This window comes from Kryptolebias marmoratus, linkage group LG16 (assembly GCF_001649575.2).
Source record: "Kryptolebias marmoratus isolate JLee-2015 linkage group LG16, ASM164957v2, whole genome shotgun sequence".
Classification (NCBI taxonomy): domain Eukaryota; kingdom Metazoa; phylum Chordata; class Actinopteri; order Cyprinodontiformes; family Rivulidae; genus Kryptolebias; species Kryptolebias marmoratus.
In genome coordinates, this window is record NC_051445.1 from 17304413 (window position 1) to 17325746 (window position 21334).

General features: G+C 40.4%; 2 protein-coding genes across 2 annotated transcripts in view; both read left to right on the plus strand.

Moving 5' to 3' along the window:
- Positions 1-295: 295 nt before the first annotated feature.
- On the plus strand, positions 296-14110 carry LOC108232188 (transcription factor E2F3). Its single transcript, XM_017409809.3, has 8 exons — positions 296-632; positions 3323-3443; positions 4809-4939; positions 6355-6443; positions 7271-7429; positions 7716-7830; positions 8667-8802; positions 10069-14110. Exons 1-8 carry the CDS (start codon positions 351-353, stop codon positions 10359-10361), a joined length of 1326 nt encoding a protein of 441 aa, XP_017265298.1. The 5' UTR covers positions 296-350; the 3' UTR covers positions 10362-14110.
- A 184-nt stretch (positions 14111-14294) lies between these two features.
- cdkal1 (CDK5 regulatory subunit associated protein 1-like 1) overlaps positions 14295-21334 on the plus strand; it is a 210724-nt gene continuing 203684 nt past the window's right edge. The window contains exons 1-3 of the mRNA XM_017409794.3: positions 14295-14452; positions 15776-15942; positions 16687-16799. Of these exons, the coding sequence (XP_017265283.1) occupies positions 15785-15942; positions 16687-16799 (271 nt within the window). The 5' untranslated portion in view covers positions 14295-14452; positions 15776-15784. The remainder of the gene's footprint in view (positions 14453-15775; positions 15943-16686; positions 16800-21334) is intronic.

Consider the following 21334-nt stretch of genomic DNA (forward strand, 5'->3'; position numbering starts at 1 on the left):
TGCCGCGTGAAGGACCAATGGTGCGCGGCATGTAAATTCCGTTTGAAATTTCCCCGGGAAATCTGAGTTTCGCGCGAGGGCTCTTGAGCGCGTAAACCGTATCCCTTCATTCATCAGGCCGTTTCCTGAAGCCATTTCTCGACGGCAGAAACGAGAGTTGCGCTACTTTTAAATCCGTTGCATCTGCCTAAATGCACGCTCCTGGGGAGAAATACTCCGCAAAAGTCGACCATTCGGACTTCCATCCGCACTTTGGTCCGAGTATTTTTGTCACCGCTGCCACGGATTAGCAGCTAATACGGGCTCGAAAGTTCGGAGACAAGAAAAGGGGCAACCCTCGAGTACGCAAGATGAGAAGAGGGATCTCCTCGGCTGCGGACAAAGTGATCTTAGCAGGCGTCGGGAGCTCCAGTCTGGACAGTAACATAATTTTAACAGCCCTGTCGGATCGTTTGAACCCCGGCCAGGCGAGCACGACGTATATCCAAATAATAACCACCCCGCCGCCCTGCAACGTTCCACAGACCCCGAATGTGTGTTTATCCGAGCCGCAGGTCAACAGCATTTACACGACCCCGCAGCAGGCTGCGGCCAACGGGACGGGACAACGACCCGCTCTGGGAAGACCACCGGTAATGACCCGCCCGGCTCGGTTCGGCGCGTTTGTTTTTAGTTGTTTTTTTTCTCTTAGCGCCACAGAGACGTTAGCTTGCTAAGTTAGCCGAGCTTGTTGTTCGGGGGAAGCTAGCGTTAGCCGCTTAGCCAGGGCATTCCCACCGCCGCTCAGCCCCATGAAGCTAACTCAAAGGGGGTCAGCGGGGTGTGGGTTTTAGCCGCCCGCGGGGGTCCGCCGGACGACTTCGAGTTAGTTTAATGGTTGGAAAAATGCGCAGACCCCCCCGTCCGACGGCGAGCTAGGCGACTCCGCGTCGCTCCGGGGTCCGCTTCACCTTTCGCAGCCAGATGGAAGTGTCGGTAAGGGATGTTAGCGTTGGCCTAGTAGCTGATGTTCTTTATCTGATCGCTGGGCTGCCAGGTTCTCGGGTGGCTCGTCTCTCGAGCTTGTCTGGCGAGCTGAACCTCGCGGAAAAACACGGGCTCCCCGCGGGGAGACACGACCCGAAACTTAGTTAGGAAACTTCTCGATGGGTTGCGTCCAAGTCGCCCCCATGGAAGATGCAACTTGGCTCTAGCTCGGAAGTGTTTTAGCTTTCAAAGCTAGGATTAGTGATTATTATAATTATTGTTATTACTGTGCGCGTCGTTAGGAGCTGTGTGTTTTTTTGCAGGGGTGTGTTTTCGTCCATTTTTTCTCCCCCCTTTGTTAATAAAAGTGACGCTGTGGCGCCTCCATAAAAGTGAAACTCAAGTTTGTTGCTTTAGAGCTGATTGCACATTTCCTGTAAATTCAGCATGCACAAACCACACGCACAGCTTCTGATCTGCACACAGGGTGATGGATTATTCATTTCTGGTTCTCCCCCCCCCTCCTTTCATGAACTAAATCAGTTCATATCTCAGGCTGTGGCCATGACCAGGGGTGAGGGGATCTGCATGCTGATATAAAATGGCTGACACTTTGACTGTCAGAGGACATATCCCCCCCCACACCCCATACACACTCTTGTGATAAATAAAAAAGATCAAGATTTAGTTAGATATGATCTTAGTGTTTTCTGACTTTTGAGTATGTTAGAAAGGAGCCACAGATCCACACTGATTGCACATTGTTGCTCAGAGACAAAAACAGGGTTGGGTTCTTCTTGCAAGTCACTGCTTTTAGGGGTGTTTTTTTATTTCTTTATTCTGATGTTGAGAGTTTAATTTAAATCAGATGTGTTGCTGCAGGGGCGTATCTTAAATATACAGGGGTAAGGGGTCCGCTGGCCCACTGCTGGGAAACGCTGCAGCACCTGATGTTGACCAGAGCCAGTATCTCACCGGGCCGCTGTCGGAGACTAGTTCGTCATTAAGGATTGCAAGAAAAATTAATAAACTGAGTGTTTTCCACCAGCGAGCTATGTGGCCATCCTTAGCTCGGCCCGTTTTTGTCAGCACCATTTGCGAAACTCTATTCTGGGCCGTGAACATTATTTTGTTGCCTCAACCCCGCTTTGTACCCGTCCCACTTCGCTGGGTTTAATTTCCTGGGGTACGAGCTTCAACAGGCTGATTTGGACCAGGTTTTCCACAGAGATAAGCACCGGCGTGTGTTGTCTGTCGGTGGAGCGTCACCGTGCAGGCGAGAACAAATTCAACTACATTCAAAGTTCAGGTGACGAGGCACGTGAGGTCATTCGGCGGCAATCGCAGCCCCACTGAGATACTGGCTTTAGGTGTCTGATAGGTGGCGGTCGAAAACTTTAATGGCCTTTTAAGAAACATCTTACAATCATGGATATTTATGTTCAGAATCCTACAATTTGGACCATAATGGTCCATTATTCACACAATAAAAAAATAACTCCGGTTAAACACTAAGGGCAGGGTTACAGTTGAGTCAAAAACTTAATGATTGAAATAGGGGGAAATTGAATAAATTAAAGTCCTGTTAAATATACAAATGGTAAATGGCCTGCACTTGTATAGTGCTTTATCTAGTCCAAGGACCCCAAATTCACCCATTCATCCACTGACAAGTAGTCTTATATTAAAATGATGCCCATGTTTAGTTATAAGGCGTAATTTGACTTTAGAGGTTAAAAGTGCAGGATGGTACTGCTTCAGGAGTAATATATTACAGCAGCTCAGTCCTGCAGTGGTGAAATCAACTTGTTTTATTCAAAATGTCTCCATCTGAGAGCAATAATGGTCTGTTTTGTAGGTTTAGGGCTTGTATCTCCAGCTGAGGATACTTTCATTGGTTGTAGCATTCTGACCCACATTAGTTGCGGTCTTCACCCATATATTGTTTAGCCAGCATTTAGTTTTATTTCGGCTGATAGGTTTTGGAGTAAATTGAAAACAATATCAGTGGCTCAGTGTTTACAGCCACTGTCCATCTGTGTCACTTTAAATTGGACAAAGCACAAGTGAAACAAAGATGAACACGTCAAAACTCATAAATGTATCTGCAGAGAACATCCGTCCGTGCTCTTTGTTTGCGGAATAAACAGGAATTTCCTCAAACGTCGACTCTGGACTGTACGTTTTAATAAATCCGTTAGGCGTTAGTCAATGTTCTATTACTCAACCTTTAGGAAACCACCAAGGCAGCGTCATGACTTTATTTGTGAAGTGGCCTCAGCGATGACGTGTACCTATAAAGTGGCCATATTTTCTGTAAACACATGTTTGGGTTCTTTTTTTTTTTTTTTACCAGGCGAAGAGGCGGTTGGCGCTCGACGATTCAGACCACCAGTACCAGTCGGAACCGGCGAAAATCCCGAGAGGCAGAGGAGCGGGCGCGGCAACCAATGGGGCGCGGCTAAAGACGCCCAGAAGTAAGACGCTGCTGAATGTCAGGGCACCCCTAAGGTGTTGGCTGTACGGTCTGTGGAGAGTTTTACCCACAAACTTCAGCTTTATTTTGTGAAAGAGATGGTCCACATCTGGATTTATCCACCATCTTGATGTGGATTCTTTGAGTTTGACTTGATGAAATATTTTCCTGGTGGTTAAATACCCATAAAGTAATAACAACTATGATTTATTGTCACATGTACGTCCATCTTGATCATTTACATTGGATGATTGTGACTAACACAGTCGTGTGTGTCTTATACAGGCAAATAAATTAAAGAACATTAGAAATTTGCACCTGTGTACAAATGGAAACAAGTTGAATAAAACCTTTTTATATAGAGTAATCAATTCAAACCCAACATCAGTAAGACATTTTTAGCTGAAGATAATTAAAAATTAGCTTCCACTCGTAGCTCGACTTGTTTTTCACCTTTATTTAAATCCTAAATGCCCATGTACCGTATTTTCGGCACTATAAGGCGCATTAGATTATAAGACGTACTGTCAGTGAATGGTCCATTTTTGAACTTTTGTCATATATATGGCAAAACCTTTAACTCCCAATTTTTGTAACTTCGCTCGGACCGCGTGCCCTGCACTCCATTCAAAATGGAGGATTGTGGTGCTCTAGCGGAGCTGGTTCGCCTGTATCAGCATTTATTTGATCCCTCTATGAGAGATCACAAAGATAATCAAACTGTTCAAAACTCACAGAAGGACACTGCACCGATGTAAGCGTAAAGTATAAACGCCTCCACCGTTCGCTCAGGTCCACAGAGCCCTGTGCGACTATAACTGAGCCTTAATGCTGCGAGCGGTGCAGCTTTGTAGTTTAACCAAAGTCATACTAAAACATGACGACTTCTTACATATATAAGGCGTTCCGGATTATGAGGTGCACTGACGTTTTTTGAGAAAATTGAAGGCTTTTAAGTGCGCCTTATAGTCCAGAAAATACGGTAGTTGTCACTGAGTTCCATTCCTCTTGTTTTTACTCAGTGAAGCTTTTCCAGTCTTCTTGGCCCTTATTAACCCTGAACAAAAATGACACGCTTTTCTCTAGAATAAATGACGAAAAATAACATATTTCTAGCCTTGAAGCGGTTAAGGGTTTTGTATGAAATTGCACATAGTTTATTTCATAATAAAAATTAGATCTGTGGAAACAGAACCGTTGTGTCTGATGATGACTTTGACGGCAACAGCTAAAAGAAATCCTGCATTTTAAGGAAGTACTGATCCTGCGATGTGGCTCGATTGGCAACGTTAATTTCTTAGCAACAAGAAAACTGTCATAAGTAAAACTTCGCCTGTTTCATCTCATCATCTTTGTGTTTTCCTAGCACCGAAGTCTCCGCCAGAGAAGACCCGATACGACACGTCGCTGGGCCTGCTAACAAAGAAGTTTGTGGACCTTCTCGCTCAGTCTTCTGATGGGGTTTTGGACCTCAACCTCGCAGCTGAAACCTTACAGGTCAGTCGTGGTTCTGAGTTGCTGCTGGCAGCTTTTGTTGGCTCCATCAGCGTCTTTAATCCAGGAAAGTTGGGGGGCTGTTTACATGACGCTGATTCTGAGTGCGGTTCAGCTGTTCGTGTAAATGACAACAGCTCTAGTTTCCTCTGTGACCGAAGCTTTCTGAACCCAGGTCTCAGAGTGGAAATTTTCGGGGGACCCTCCCCTCCCGGCAGTGGGGGGAAATCGCACATGCGCATGCATGAGCAGATCAACGACAGTAACAATGGCGGATAGCAGAGCGCTGTTTGTGCTACTCACCCTTTTCAACATGTAGCAGCAACCCAATGTCACTGTCGGTCCAAACAAACGTCTGTGTATTCACCATTTTGGATGGAACTGTTTACATGCTCCAGACTGCATGCACGTCTCGTTGAAAGCCTGGCATCAGTGTTGCCAGATGTATGATAATTACTATTTTCATGTGTACATATTCGTCAATCACATCACTAATCTTACAACTTCCCTCCTCCATGAAAGCGCACCTCACTCAGCACATATAATAGTTTGGGTCAAAATACAATAATTTTAAAGTGATAGTATGTTCATCACTTCCTATCTGGCAACCCTGCCTGGCATGGAAACTACAGCAGATTCAACGAGCACAGCCGTATCCATGTAAACACTTTTTATTTTCTTGTTGATTGGCCTCAATAAATTAGCAGAGATCGTTCTCATGTAAACAGGGCCTTGGACTTTGTTTTTTCCTCTTCAAGAGTGTACATTCTTTAAGGTTTATCATCCAATCAACAAACTAATTAGCGCCTGCTGCCATGAACGGTGGGTGATAATGTATTGGATGTCTCTGTTAGCAAACCATCTCATGAACCAGTGGACATATTTTTGTAAAACGCTCAAAGTAATCGTTGGAGGCACATCTACAACTGATTAACTTTTGGAGTGGACCTGATTCAAGATGGTCTCTGAAGCTAGTGCAGAAATGGCCAAACCCCATCAAGTTTACTGATATTGAGCTAAAATTCTGTGCAGTAGTAGGTTTGAGTGACCCCCAAGCACTAACAGGGTGCACACGATCTTTGACATCTCTCACAATAATTGTTGAAGGTAACACCGTCTTTCAGCAAAATATCACATGAGCCACTGGACAGATTTTAATGAAGCTCTTGCTGTCTTCCACAGCTAATTGTATTTGGCAAACTCCAAAATGGCTATAAATCAGGTACTTTTACAGTTACTGAGCTAAAGTTTGATGCAGCAGCTGAGAATCACCCCAGCACGTACTCTGAGAGCTAACAGGTGTTGGATTAAAAATCTGGCATGCCTTTCAGGTTGAGTTTAGTGGTTCAGAGGCTGGTAATGGATGCCATTAAACCAACTGCTTGATGTGTAACTGGTTCGACCTGTATTTCTTCCAGGTACAAAAAAGGCGGCTGTACGATATCACCAATGTACTTGAAGGGATTCATCTCATTAAGAAGAAATCGAAGAACAACATTCAGTGGATGTAAGTAATCTTCACTTCCTCCCGCTCTCCTGAACAGCAACAGGAAACTACAGTAAGCCCAACTAAAGGCAAAATGACGTTTTCTTTCCCTTGAATATTTACCTTCTGTTTGAAAAGCCTAATTGAGTTCGTTTATCCAGCAGCTGGCTTGAGCGAGCCTTGAAACGGTTCACGATGATTGTTGAACGCATACAAGCCCCGGTATATATTTGTGTCTGTGATTCACTCCGATTGAACGTGTCCAATCTGCTACATCCAAGTTGTTCTGACTTCGGCGCAGCACACGTGATCTTGGCCTGAGCTCAGCACAGTGCCGACCTGCTCTGCTGCGGAGCGCACAGAGGTGATTGGTGAGAGAAATGGAGGAAAGCTTCTGTGTTTAAATGAGACGGAAAGAAAAAAAATCTACACCACAAACAAAAGCAGGTGGTCTCGGGTCTCACCTATCCAACACCGACAGTGCAGCTTTGACTCATCTCTCCCGGCGGCTTCAGTCAGTCCCACGTCAAAACACGTGACCAAATCGTCTTTAGCGTGGGTTAGATGGGTAAAAAGACTCGGGTGACCCACAGAGTGAGCAGTTCAGTGACACACATGTGACAGCTTAGAAGCCTAAAACCTCGACCCATTAGTCATCAAAACTGAAGAATCTTCATCGCTTCTATCTCGCTTTACACGAGATAAAAGAGATTTTGTTGGCTTTTGCAGTTGCTCATATGTCAGAAGCGCCTGTTGCACTGTTGAGGTTGGTAAAAAGCTGAAACCGACGAGCAGGCAGTTCTAAGACGGGTTAGATGTTTAGTTGTTTCCGCCTCTCTTACTCCCAGGGGCTGCAGTCTGTCGGAGGTGGACGGAGCGCTGAGCCAAAGACAAAGTCTGACAGCTGAAGTTTCCGCTCTGGGTGAAGAAGAGCAGAGGCTCGAGCAGCTCATCCAGAAGTTCAGCCTCGATATAAGAGACCTGAGCGAGCTGCCATGCAACCAGAAATATCCTTTTTGTTTGTGGGTTTGAACTAACTTTCCTTTTTGTAGACAAACTCTCACGATCCGTCAGGTAACAGCTGGTTATAAAATTTCATCATATGCAGTTGCTATTAAGTTTAAAATACTTTGGTGTACTTCAATGACTTCAATGACAATTTTGAAAATAAGAAAAATTCAGGCCAATCATTTTAGCTTAGTGCATTAAATATAAAACGAGACCTCATGGGTTAAATCCACTGCACATGTCCTTGTTGGTCTCGGCAGGTTTCTTTAACACTTTTGCTTCCACATATGCTTATATATCATATCAAGACATCAAGCAGCTGGACAGCCTCACAGACCAGACTGTTATTGTCATCAAAGCACCAACAGACACCAAACTGGAAGTACCGGACCCCGACGAGGTTTGAGCAAAACGCACAGAAACACACAAACTAACTTTGTCCTTGCTGTTCTAATGACGCACAGCCTTGCTTTCTTGTTGTTTGACCTGCATTTGTCTTAATAAATCTGCTGAACATTTGATAACTTTTATTATACACAAGGTATTTTATTGGACATTGTGGTCTATAATTGCTTTCATGCTTATTTTGGATTCCTAAAGATTGTCCTGCACACATTAACTCCAAACCGAACTTCCAGCATCCACACAGGGATCCTGTTCCAGAATATCAGATACAGATGTCACTCTGCTTTGATTTGTCAACAGTAAATAAGATATTCAGACACTTCTTTCGCAAATTGTTGATTATATCACCAACAGATTTATTCTTAATAATGTCAGTAAGAACTTCCCGTTAGCGTTCCTCCGTTCCAATCCAAAAAGAAAAATCCAAACCGCCAAACACTCCCACCAAAACATAGGAAAAATATTGGTACCACAAAATTGGACAAAAATAGAAATAAAGTCCAGATCTCACCGGGAGCTTTGTTTTGTGGGCTATATATTTTTCCCTCTTAAGTCAACAGAAACGTAAACATAGTGTTTATGTTACACACTTAGTATTGAGTTCATGTAAGACATCACATTAATTCTGGATTTATTTTAGGATTTTATTAAAGTAGTTTTGGGGCTTAGAGCTAAATGTTGTGCAGCTGTTCAGTCAAGTTTCTTGATTTATGAACTAGCTCGTTCCATGCGCACACTCTTGGACTTTTGGACTTGTACGTTTAGACACAAAAGGAGACTTATAGGTTTTCATGTTTAATGTTCTTAATTTTTATTTACTTTTGGCTCCAGAGTTTATCCATTCACCTAACCAGCACCAAGGGTCCAATCGAGGTCCTGCTGCGCCGAGATGAGGAGAACGAGATGAGTCCTGTGAAAAATGGGAGCACGGACATCAACGGGAACTCGCCCTTCCTAAAAGTTCAAGGTGTGTGCAGCAGTGTCTCACTTCCTCCGGGTTCATGTAACTGTAGTTTTTGTCGGTTTATGGACAACTTTTATGGCTCATGTGTTAATAGAAGTTAATATATTGCTGATTATTTTCTTAGATAGTTTTACTCTAAGCATCTTTGTTCATGCGTAAGTTTTTTTCCTCCTTTTTGCGACAACAAAATGATCACACAAAACATTTACAGCCAAAGTAAAGAGGAAAAAAAACATTCCAAGTTTTGTCACATCACAGAAAAATGTCTCAAGTGTGTGACCGAGGATTTTCTTAGACGTTTTTGATCGATTGAGGTGTCTAAAACCAACCCTTTCTCTACTGTATCATGCTCACTTTTTATTTATATAATTAACACTTGTATACTTTTGTTTGCCTTTTAGTTTTTGTACACAAAATATGGCATAAATATGAATGAAAGCCTGTACTGAACATGTAAGAAAAAGTAAAGCTGTTGACATTTATGTGTACCATATTTTCCGGACTATAAGGCTCACTTAAAAGCCTTCAATTTTCTCAAAAAACCACAGTGCGCCTTATAATCCGGAGTACCTTATATGTAAGAAGTCGTGATATTTTAGTACGACTTTGGTTAAACTACAAAGCTGCACCGCTTGCAGCGTTAAGGCTCAGTTATAGCCACGTTTTGTAGCATCGAGCAGGGCTCTGTGCACGGCGTGCGGACCTGAGCGAGCGGTGGAGGCGTTTAGACTAGACGCTTACGTTGATGCAATATCCTTCCGGAGTGCGACACGCGTGGTCTGCACGAAGTTACAAAAATTGGAAAGTGCACAACGTTGCGCCTTATGGTCCGGTGCGCTTTATATATGACAAAAGTTCGAAAATGGACCATTCGTTGACAGAGCGCCTTATAATCCAGTGCAGAAAATACGGTACAATCAAAACAGGATGACTAACTTACAGTTTAGGCCATAATCTGTCTAGTTGTTAATATAAGAAGTGAATCATCCTTTGTAAAAATGATGATTGGTCTAATTGATTGCTTTCGTTACCCGCAAGTAAATTGTTTTAGAAGAAAGGTTGTTTTGACACTAAGCAGACCTCAAATTGTAGAAAAAGATGTAAAGTGCTGCTGAAAGTATGACATTTGTTAGATTAATGAGGCTGTTTTGTTTCAGATGAAAGATCTTTTTTTTTTGGTTTGCACATTTAATACACGTGGAGCTCTTGCAACTGTATAGAAAACAAAAAGTATAAATGTTTGTATATATTTTTTTCTCATTTTAACAGATTTCAGCTGCACATCCACTTCTTCCAGCTCCTTCGTGTCTCCGCCCACCTCTTCTTCAGCCGTCTCCATCACCACTCTGTCCCCCATCTCCTCCCCGTACACCAGCCTCCTCCAGCAGACGGAGGACCAGATCCAGTCGTCCCAGGGCCCTTTCTTAAACCTCGTGCCTCCCATCCTGGATGACGACTACCTGTTAGGCTTGGGAGACGACCAGGGAATCAGCGACTTGTTTGAAACCTGTGACTTTGATAAAATGCCCACGCTGGGTCTGGATGAGCTGCTGTGCAGCTAGCATTAGCTGAAAAGAAGCTGGGGGAGGAAACACTGAGGGCTTCTCTGTCCCACAGAGGTTTAAAAACTCCATGTTGTTTCCATGGTACGAATGAGAAATGTCAGTGAGGTCAGTGAGAAGGTTGTTTTTTTTTTTTTCTTGAGTGGGTAGATTTTTACAGAGAGTATGTAGATGTGGGGGAAGGGACTTTAACTTTCCTCTAATCTATCGACAGAAAGGCCATCAAAGACAGAACAACTTGAAGGAACCCCCCTCCTCCACATCACCTGATGTTAAAACCTGTGTCCTGGTTGACAGGGCCTAGTTTAGGATGGCAGTATGATCGCTGAAAAATGGCACGCGGAATGGAGAATGGCACAAGCAAATTAGAGGGAAACTGATGCAGCCACATTCTTAGGTTCTCTGTGATGCGCGTCACCAGGTGATCCACAAAACTCGTACTGCATCGATGCAAAGTGCTGCGGGGAGGAGATTTTAATGATTTCACTTTTTCCCCACACACCGGTGATCGGTGATTGAAGGCTCGCACTGTTGACTGTCCGTTTCGAATTTTTGTGTGCAAAAAAGTAGAACGATTCAGAAATTAAAAGTTGTGAAAAGAAAAGGGTCGTTTTGGTGGGCGGCATCCGCGGCTGCAGTTAATAAGACGGTTGGGTGAAGCGGTGCCTCAGTCGCAGCACATAAACCTGTGGACATGAGGGCCGTCCTCAGTTTAAACCAGGCTGCATGTGGAACTGTTTTTAGAGCACCTCTGAATACTTAAAATTCTCTTAAATAAGACGGGTGTCGTGTAGCGATGAAGTGGGACACTGCAAATTTTAACTGTGCAATGATCTGTACAAAAAGGCCATAAAGAAGCTAGCCTCTAAGAACTGATAATTGTTTTTGTTTGGTTACAAACAGCCCAGAAAAGCCATAACCCCTTGGTAAGAAGGGGTTTAACAAAAAGCACCTGACAGATTTGCATAGATCACCCCTGTAAAGCCTTTGTAAAACTTGTAAATCGCCTGGAAAGTAATGCGTTTTAATACTTTGTAAATTTCCACACTCACTCTTTAGATCTTGCTGCTTTTGAAAGGAATAGTTTAGCTATTTGGAAGTAGGGTTCTGTGAAGAGATCGTGACCGATTACAGTCTTACCTGTTGTAGATGGCGCTTTGAACAACCGCAGTTTGGAGAAATGGTTTAATTCTGACTGGATCGACAAGCCAACGACTAGTCCGAGCGAGGCCAAGATAAAAGTGGATTTCTGCCATCTTCAAACGGCCTCAAGGGTTTCATAGAGACTCACGCAGACACGATTTTAGAAATATTTAGTGTCATTTGTTTTGCATTAGGTGGTTATTGCAGCTGAAATATTTTGATAATCCTACAAGAAATCTCCCCCCAGGTTGCAAGTATAAGTGGTACAGCCTAGCTGCTGCTGCTATTTGTGCTTTGCAAAAAAACCACAGTATTCTACAAAAACAACCAAGTAATGCAAGAGAAATGATGGTGTAAGGGTTAAAAAATAGTGTTCACATGGACCACTGGTTTGAGTTGCTTTAGGATTGCAGCGACCCACTTTATTCTCCGTTTGCTCAAACCAGTCGTTAGCTCATCAGTCTGTTCAGACGTAGACCGTTTCTCCAAACCGAGGTCGTTCAAACAGCGGGTAAGATGATATCTACTCATAATCTCGCCACAAACCCCACTTCAAAACGATCCCTTTTACTCGCCATGACCAAATTCCCACTAATGCCTTTTCAGCTACTGTACAACCCCCTCCCGCCCCACGTAGATGTTTTTTTTTTATTTTAGTTTGAAATTCAAAAACATTTCAATTTTATTGGATTTTAACGATCAGAAGGAAACAATGCCACTTTTATCCATCGAAAGAACAAGGTCTAAATTGGACAAACATAACTGATGAGATTTCTGTTCTTCTACGGAGACAGTACAAATAAGAAATAAATCACACAATCTTTTTTTTTTTTTTTTACAACTCAAACAAACTTGCTGCATCCTCACTTTTGTGTGTTTTGAGTCACGGAGTTCTCGAGCGGTGATGCATTAAGAGAGATTGATTAGAAATAGAAAAAATAGAAACTGCAAAAACACGTCTTCTTTCACTCGCTGCTCGCGTCGACCCCCCCTCCACCCCGCCTCGGCTGTTCGTTTGAGTGGATGTGTGTACAGCACGAACGATTCAGATCCAGCTCGCTGAAGATTTCGCCAGCTTTGTGTAAATTCATGTACAGTTTTCTATTTTTTCAATGCACAAGGTACTGTAGGCTACCTCTCACTAATTGTTAATAGTAATATAGCATAGAGGTCAATGCCATAGATTGTGAGTCTTCGGATTCCCTTTTTTTTTGTTATAGAAATTGTATTATGAGTAGCAGTAATGTTGGATTTTACAACCCCGAATATAAAACTGAAAGTCTCAGAAACGAGTTTTATATGATTACTTTTGAATTTAATTTATAGGGTGCACATTTGATATTGGAAAAATTGGATGTGTTGCAATATCTTTTTTTTTTTTTTTTTTTGTAAACCTTTCAGTAAGTTATTTAGCTCTTAGTTTTTTTTTCCCCTCCCCATTTGGGTTAGAAAGCAGAGCATCTCTGAAACCCCAAAAAGTTAGTCATGTTCAAACACACACATGCAGTATTCATATTTACTCCTCTGAACCAGTTCGAAGGATGTGTGTCAAGAGCTTTGCTTGTGTTTCTGTTTGTGTTTCAGTTTTTTTCTTTCTTCCAAATATCAGGGAGATTGTGACAGTTTTAAAAAATGAAATATATATTCCTGTTTCCACATTTTCACTCGTTTAAATCTGTTCTAGAGAAATCGTAGACATCTGATCTGCAATGCTGAGTCATTGCCACGACCAAAAATGATTGAAGCTGCCTTTAAACACATTGCAGTGTCCTAATTCACAACCAGTTTCCCTTTTAGGCATATTTACACAACTATTTCACATGTATTGAAGATCATTTTTCTCCCTTTTGGATTTTTTTTTGTTTGTTTTTTGGCTCTCTAACCTCTGTCTTGCGCTACACTTCAATTCGATAATCTAACCATCCCATTTGAATACCTGCGTTTTGGAAATATTGTAATTTCTCCCTCTTATATTTCCAACCGAATGTTAAAGGATTTTAATGAACCACTAAAGGGTAGTGCTTTGTATAAAGGGTGAGTTAAAATTGCAATTTGTTTCGTATCGTATGACTCTGACGTGTGATAAGATCTTACATAAACCTATTAAGCTTAATATGAGTATAGTCCAGACTGAAACTGTTGATTTTTTTTTTTCTGGCTATTCTTTAACAGTTATTCTTAAGCTGTTACCAAATATGATATTCTTAATAAATATTCTGCTAAGATTATGTGGTAACTAATTGATAGGGGGAAAACAAATGTATACAAAAACAAAAAAAACTTGAGTGTCAAATTTACAATGTTGCTGCCTGGTTTCACAAACTACAGAGAAAAACGGAAAAAAAAAAGAGTAACTTGCAGTTTGAATGCATGGGTGATAGTGCTGTTGAATGTTAATTTGAACTAATTGAATTTTTCTTTTTTTTTTTTTTAAATTTGTTTTATTTTGATGTGTCGAATTGTTTCAACATAAAATTAAGGAATTTGAGTTGTGTGTTTGGTGGGGGCAGGGAGGTAATTGTATTTTTTTGTATTGTGGACATTTGCAATTGAAAACAAACAATAAAGGCTATATAAACAAATAAATAGTTTGTCTTTTTGTGTCAGTCTGCACTCTAGTATAGTTTTGGGCAATAAAAGCTTATCATTAAGGTGTTTAACCTGGAAGACTATAAAAATGGGGAGGAGAAAAAAAATACAAATATTAATTCACATATTCATTTTTTATTTATATATTTTTTTTATGAAAGCGTCTTTCCTATATGTGTCTGCGCAAAATACATATTCGTCCCGTTTGTCCCTCGTTACTTTCCGTATAGAGAACTATGGCCGCCTTGGAGTTCTTGCAGTTGATTTTCTTGAGTAAATAAACATATCCTTTTATTTTTTAAACAACCCTCGTCACGGGACTTTCATTTATCGGATTAATTGTCTAAATTGCAACTCAGGTAATGATGTTTTATTAAAATTTAAGGCGTCTGTTTGCACAAAGTGAGGGGCACGTGGGTAGTAGCTAGCTAATAGCTATTAGCTTGCTTATGTTGACAAGTAAAACGTAGCCTAACGGTACCTAAACTGTTAGCTATTTAAGTGTTTACAAGGTGTTTAATGTGAGTCATGTTCGTCACTGAACTGGATTAAATTTATAAGTGAAATACGGGTGAGATTTGAACTGCAGTTTGTTAAAAACATTGCTACAAAAGATAAACACGTCTGTGTGTTCGTGACGTATACGGGCATTGTCACCTGGAACGTTAAAGAAAATAGTGTCATTTGTTGATGAATGTGTTGTGCAAGTATAAATATACATAGCGCACACTATGTCTTGTGAAATTCAGACTTCATAAATGCGCCTTCAGAGACGAGCTCAAGCAACTCACTTGTGCTTAAAATCCAGGGGCGCAGATAAAATGTTGAAATCTAAGGTACCTGGCACTGATGTAAAAATGAGTTTGCCCTCCTAACAGTGAAGAATGGAGGATCTTCTTTTACAAGTTTAGACAAGTTGTAGCTGTAATAATGACAACTATCAGTCCTAGTTGTTAAAAACACAGCACTGAGTAGATTTGTGTGGCTGTAACTACTGGAAACCTGCAACTCCATCACCAAGATGGTTGCTAAAAGGAGCATAAAGAGGCAATAAAAAGTTTATGACAGATACTCTCTTGCTTCTTTTTTTATGAAGTTTGAAGCCCAGACCAGTAAGAACCACTCAAAGGAAAAAATGTGCCCTAAGAATTACATTGAAAAGAGGGAAATGGACTATAGAGATGTTTAATCTTTAAATTTTAACAATAAATACAGGCTGTAAGCCATTTGAAAACAATTCATTTATTGTCTCTTAAGTTTTGGGTATTTTATTTTTCAGCAAATATCAAATAGTCCTGCTTATAGTTCAAAACCCAAATATATTTGTTTTATGTCATCATAAACGCCCCCTTAACAAGCATAAATAAATACATTTGAGAATTGGAGCACATCTGAATTAGAGCACATCTGTAATATCCACCCTCAGTGAGGGCATAAGTATTTACATTTGGCTGTGTTCTTAGTTTTACTTTACTTCTTAACATGCTTAGTTTATCTGTGTAACTATAAATGACCTTATTATAATGTTTGCTGCTTCTGTGAACTAAGATACAAAACATCTGGTTGTTAAAGATAATTTTCAACTTTGTTTTTGGCTCACGGGGTCAGGAAATTGTACGTACCCTTATGCAAGTAGACAAGTTTGTACAGCAGTACTGTACCGACCAGATTCTGATTTTCAGATCATCATCATGCCGTCCGCCTGTGATCCTCTGATCGAAGACATTGAGGACATGGTGTCTTCTAGTGACCCCACTCCTCATGAAAGACAGTCCGCTAGGAAGAGCATAATACCACGGGCCAGGAAGAAGAAAGAGCTCCTGAGCAACGAGGAGCTCCAAACGGACAGGTATTACTTTCAGTGTTTATATCGACGTGGGTCAAAGGGCTGATGCCTTCCTTCTCCTTCTCATTTGAAATTTTCTGACAAAAATTCAGAGGGTTTGAAATCAAATAGCAGTGTCCAAAAGCGACCGTGATCATAACATAATGACTACTGACAGGTAAATAACACTGCCCATGTTTCTACAGCTCAATGTTTTGCTGGGAAAACACAAATCTGTGTATTTCATTCCACTCATCTGAAAAGTTGTGCAGTCAGGGTATGTGCTGAAACAAATGATGTTATGATGAGAAAAGGAAAGAATCGGTGAAACAGTACTGTACGTACCTTAATACATTCCACTGAAAGACTGTTGACTAATTATAGATTTGCAGAAGCAAAAAAGAAAAAAAACTGATAATACATCTAATTCTGTTTCAAAGAAAACTTGTAAGTTAAAAACCAAGTCACTCTTAGGCACACCTACCCATTTATTTTGAATGAGCAGCTTTTAGTTGCCCATTTGATTTAAATAACTTAAACTCACAAGAACCCCATCTTCTCCAGCGGTCCCAACCTGTTGTTTTGCTTCTAGCTCCAAGTATTCATCAGACAGGTGAAGGGTGAGTTATGTTTTCCAGTGCCTCGCAGCTCTTGGTCAGCGGATAGAGAACTAATGTTGTCAAGACGTTATCAGTTGAGCTTAGGATGCAAGTATTAGAATTTCAGATTCCTTAAACACATCTATTGAAAAATGCCATCTCCTTCCAGTTTGATTCCTGGTACCCAGAAGATCTGGATGAAAACCTGGGGCTGCAGTCACAACAACTCAGATGGAGAGTACATGGCCGGACAGCTCGCTGCCAGCGGATACAAGATGACAGGTACGACGTCACAGCAGATCTGCACCACGACTCACAGAACACCGATACAGCATCAACCATCGGTTGTACTAATTTTCATCCCTTTCACAGCAAACTTGTAACTAATTTAGGTGTATTGAAAGATTTAAAATACATTAAAAAAATAGCGGACATAATACAAATATGTAATTCATTATAGAAGTCATATATATGTTGAACACAAGGGGGCAGTGTTGTCTTGGATATAAGTTGTGAGACTAGTTCTGCAGTTTTATTTTTCCTGAAATTGGGCCTCCAGAGTATGCTCTTTCAATAAAAAGAAAAAAAACATGACAAAGTGGATTTATTTTTTGACAGAAATGTAGATTTCCTTTGGTATTTATTTATTGCATATTTTTATGTTAGGACCCAGACTGAGTTTGTTTGTGTCTTTGTCACATGAAGAAATACTGTTATTGTAATTTAAATCCTTATAATGGCAAAAAATGGACTTTACAGATACAGACTGGAAAAAACCCTTTTACGTTTTTATTATCGGTTTTGCAGGAAAGCTAGACCTATTGCATTTAAGCTCATCCATGTTTCTTTCTATGCCAGATTATTAGTTGACAATGTGAACATTCATGTTGTGCTTTTTGCTTTTCGTCTCTTGATTCGCAAAAGGGTGTGTGTGTGGTTTTTGGAGAGAGACTGAGACAAAAGAAGGAGCACGAGTTGATCCCTTAGGCGTTTCCCTCTGCATGGGGTCTCCACAGCCATAGAGGGACATTAATCACACATTTCAGAAATGCAAATGTTCCTTCTCATTCACAGACGTACAAACAGTTTACACAGCGTCCTCCTTCCACTTGTCTGGAAACTTAGACCCCTAATCTCTATATCGTTCACCTTTCTTGTGATTTTATTACTATTATTATTTATTTCTTTTGTCCGATTAGCTTCTCTTCAGCTGCCTCTTTATTTGTCTGCAAATCTTTTGTTCAACTAACTGCTGGGTTTGGTATTTTCTACACAAATGTCACTCCGTGCATGTATTTTTATTTAAAAAACATAAATCTTATTTGAAATATAAAAAAACAAGGTCTTTTATTTGTATTTACAGTTGTTTTCTATTTGTAGTTTAACCTTCTGATGCGTTGTGTTCCACTTTAGAGCTGATGAAGATGTGTGCGGGTTAAATGTCATCGTCTCAGATATTAAAGGTTAAAACTGCATGTTTGATATCTTTCCCAGCTCTAAACTGAATTAGTTTTTGTCTCATTGTTTTGTTTTTGTTAATTTATTTCTTAATACAGACAGTTAAGAACTATGGAACTGGCACCTAGCTATTGTATTTGGTATTATTTTATATTATCCATAGAGGATTAAAAAAAAGTACTTTTGTGGACTTGATTGATGGTGGCAAGAAAAGAGGAGAAAACCAGCAAAGATCTGATACAGGACCTTAGAGATGAATTTGGATCTTTAGTTTATCGGTCTTATCACTAAAACCTAATCAGAAGTGGCCTTAATGAAAGGATGTCTGTCAGTAAACTCTTGTCAAAGAAGGCATTTAGGTACAAAAGAGTGAGATATGCCAAATATCACAGTGACTTTACTGAAGCTTAGTAGGATCGTGTCTTAGCTCGATGGTGGAGTGGCTGTCTGCTAGTCAGAACATTTCAGGCTGTGGTTCAATCTCACCAAAATGTCCTCAGGCAGAACGCTGAGAACTTAAAGATGCTGTTTATATTTAAAGTGCAAATAAATAATGGAAATCACTGACTAAGTGTGTGTGTCAACGGCTGAATGAGAAACATGCCGCAGAGTGATTTATAGAACCTGGGAGAGGTTCAAAAGGTGCCATACAAAGTGTAGAACATTTGTCATTTCACCATGAATCTAAATTGGACATTTCTAGTTTAGGTAGTCGTTGTTATGTACGAAAAGTTTGGGAGACGTGTGCAGCAGTGAGTGACAGGTTGGAGACACAGTCGTGGTTAGAGGCTGTTTTTCAGTCGCTGCCGTTGAGGAACTTGTCAAAAATGACATAATTTTGCCCCAGAAAAAATCCTGTCAGCTTTTTTATCCACCGTGCAGTACCTTTTGGAAAGCACGTGGTCGTCAGGGTGGCCTGATTTTTTTAATTTTTTTTTCCCAGCAGTGAAATGATCAGGAACTCACTGCCAAAGCAGTAAATGAATACCTGGACAGAAAAACACCAACTGGGACACTATCAGTCACGGATTAGCCTCCCGAGAGTCTAGGCCTTAACATTTTTTATATATATTTTTTGTAACAGCGTGAAAGAAAATGAAACAAAGAAATAACCAACCTGAGGAGTTCTGTGATTCTGTGAAGAAAGCTAAAGAAATGACACAAATCTCATCTAAAAGGAGCTCGAGCTGTGAAAAAGAATACATGTGATCAGACCATAAATCAAACTTTGTTTTCTTCTCACACAGTTTGATGAAGTTGGGCCATTCTTTTTAGAATTTGTTGGCAAATTGTAAAGAAACGTCCAGTTACCTGTAAGCTGAATTTCCAGGCTATAAAATGTTAGTTTTTAAAAATGTCTAATAGTTGTAATCCCTGGTTAGAACCTTTTATGGGACATATATTTATAAAAAAACCCTGCAGTGATGCATTTTGAATGAGAAGACATCTTAAAGTTTTGGTAATCTGAGAACGAAATCGGTTTGAAATTGCTCTCTGATTGATGTAGGGACACAATGAAATGGTTGGGAAGCAGCATTTTTACATTTGTTGATCTACTGCTCTTGAGTTCGTTATTTTTTTTTTGGAAGGTTTTCACCCAAGCAAGGATGAAATCATTTTTGTGACACGAGAACAGGAAATAGAACCTGATTTTTCTTGCTCAGACTCTAAATTTGCTTTGCAGCACAAACCCTTGATTGCATGATTGACACCGAAGAGCTGCAGTTTCATAACATTTTGTCCCCATAATAACTGTGGTTCTCTGAAAGGAAGGTCTTCATGCCTGCCTGTTTGCAAACAGTTTTTTTCTTTTCCCAACAAGAAAATGTATATTCAGCAGAGCTCAAGTAATGCTGACAGGAAGGGTGATAAAGATATGTTTGTGCACATCAAATGGTCACTTTTTTAACAACTTGACTGATTTGTTGTAAAGTCTGTCATTATAGGTTATAAATTAAATTTAATATGTTGGCTAGTCCTTCAGTTTTTGCCAAATCAAGATGCCTTTTATTTATATTTTGTCATCCAAATGTAACTGGACCTGTTTGAGAATGAGTTATAAACACACTCACTGCATTTCTGGGTGAAATCCTTTAAATGTAACATCTGCATCTTTCTGGTAATGTTGAGGAACCATTTCAGTTTCCACTCCCCACACCTTTTCTTTTCTTAAACAATGTTCTCGTATCTTTCTGTCCAGCCTGTGTTTTCTTCTGCACTGTCTTTCGTTGACATTGTGTTTATTTTATTGATAGAGGTTAAAAAAAAAAAGAACTATCATGTCTAAAATCTGGGAAGACTACAGTCAGGTTTTTGTTTTAAACAGTAATATGTGCAAAAAGTTGTGGTAATGTGGATGGTTGTCTGAAATCCACATTTGATATGACTGAAAGGAAAATTCTGGGTGAATCGGCACCAAACTGGGCTGCAGCAGTGGTGCAGTATGTAATTGTTCACCGGATCAAACATTATCACTTAAAGCACAACAATCCTTTCCTTTTATTAAAACTGAAAACAAACAAGGAGAATCGCAAGATAGTGTCATACGTTACCTCGAGATTGTGTCTTTGAATCCAGAAGACTTTAACGAGGACAGCGAAAAGACAAAGACGGTTCCCTCCGCACTGAAAACATGACATCACCTCTTTCCCTTCTCCCACTCTTTGCGCCTGTTTTTCTCTCTTTTACATTCTTGCCCTCCCTTGTCCCTCTTTCATAGCCGTCTCTAAATCTTTCCTAAACTATGACATCACCTGGTGTGAAGCGTAGTAGCAGTTTCTCGCTCTGGCCTGTAGGAGGCAGACTTGGCTCGCAGAGGAGCTTTTTCTCAAAGAAAACATCTCTGCAAAATCAAGATGAGGTCATCCTTCTGGGGGAGAGAGAGAATAACTCCTTTACTATTGATAGTTTCAGCCTTCGAAACTTTTAATCTTTAAAGGCTACAAATGATGCTACATGAGATGTTTAATTAGACTACATCTGTTTTTTTTATTATTTTACTACTTGATTAGATGATCATGTTTAACAAGAACGCAATTAATTAAGAATGACTATAGGATGGCTTTAAGTTAAAGAAAATTCTGACTTGGACTGCATATGTGCATTAGTTTATATGATAAAACACTTTTTTTTTTGCCAAGGTCTATTAGTTCATTCTGTTATTTAACAATTCAAACTATATAACTAGAGGAGATATTCAAACACCTCATTTATATTTTCATGCTGTTTGTCTGTATGTGTTTTGTACTTTTCCTCTTCCCCTTTTATGAATTCCTTGTCAAAGAAAAACCACCTGCATTATCCCCCTCCCAAGTTTCTTGTGTCGCCACTCGAGCTGCTGCCCCCCCCCCCCCCCCCCC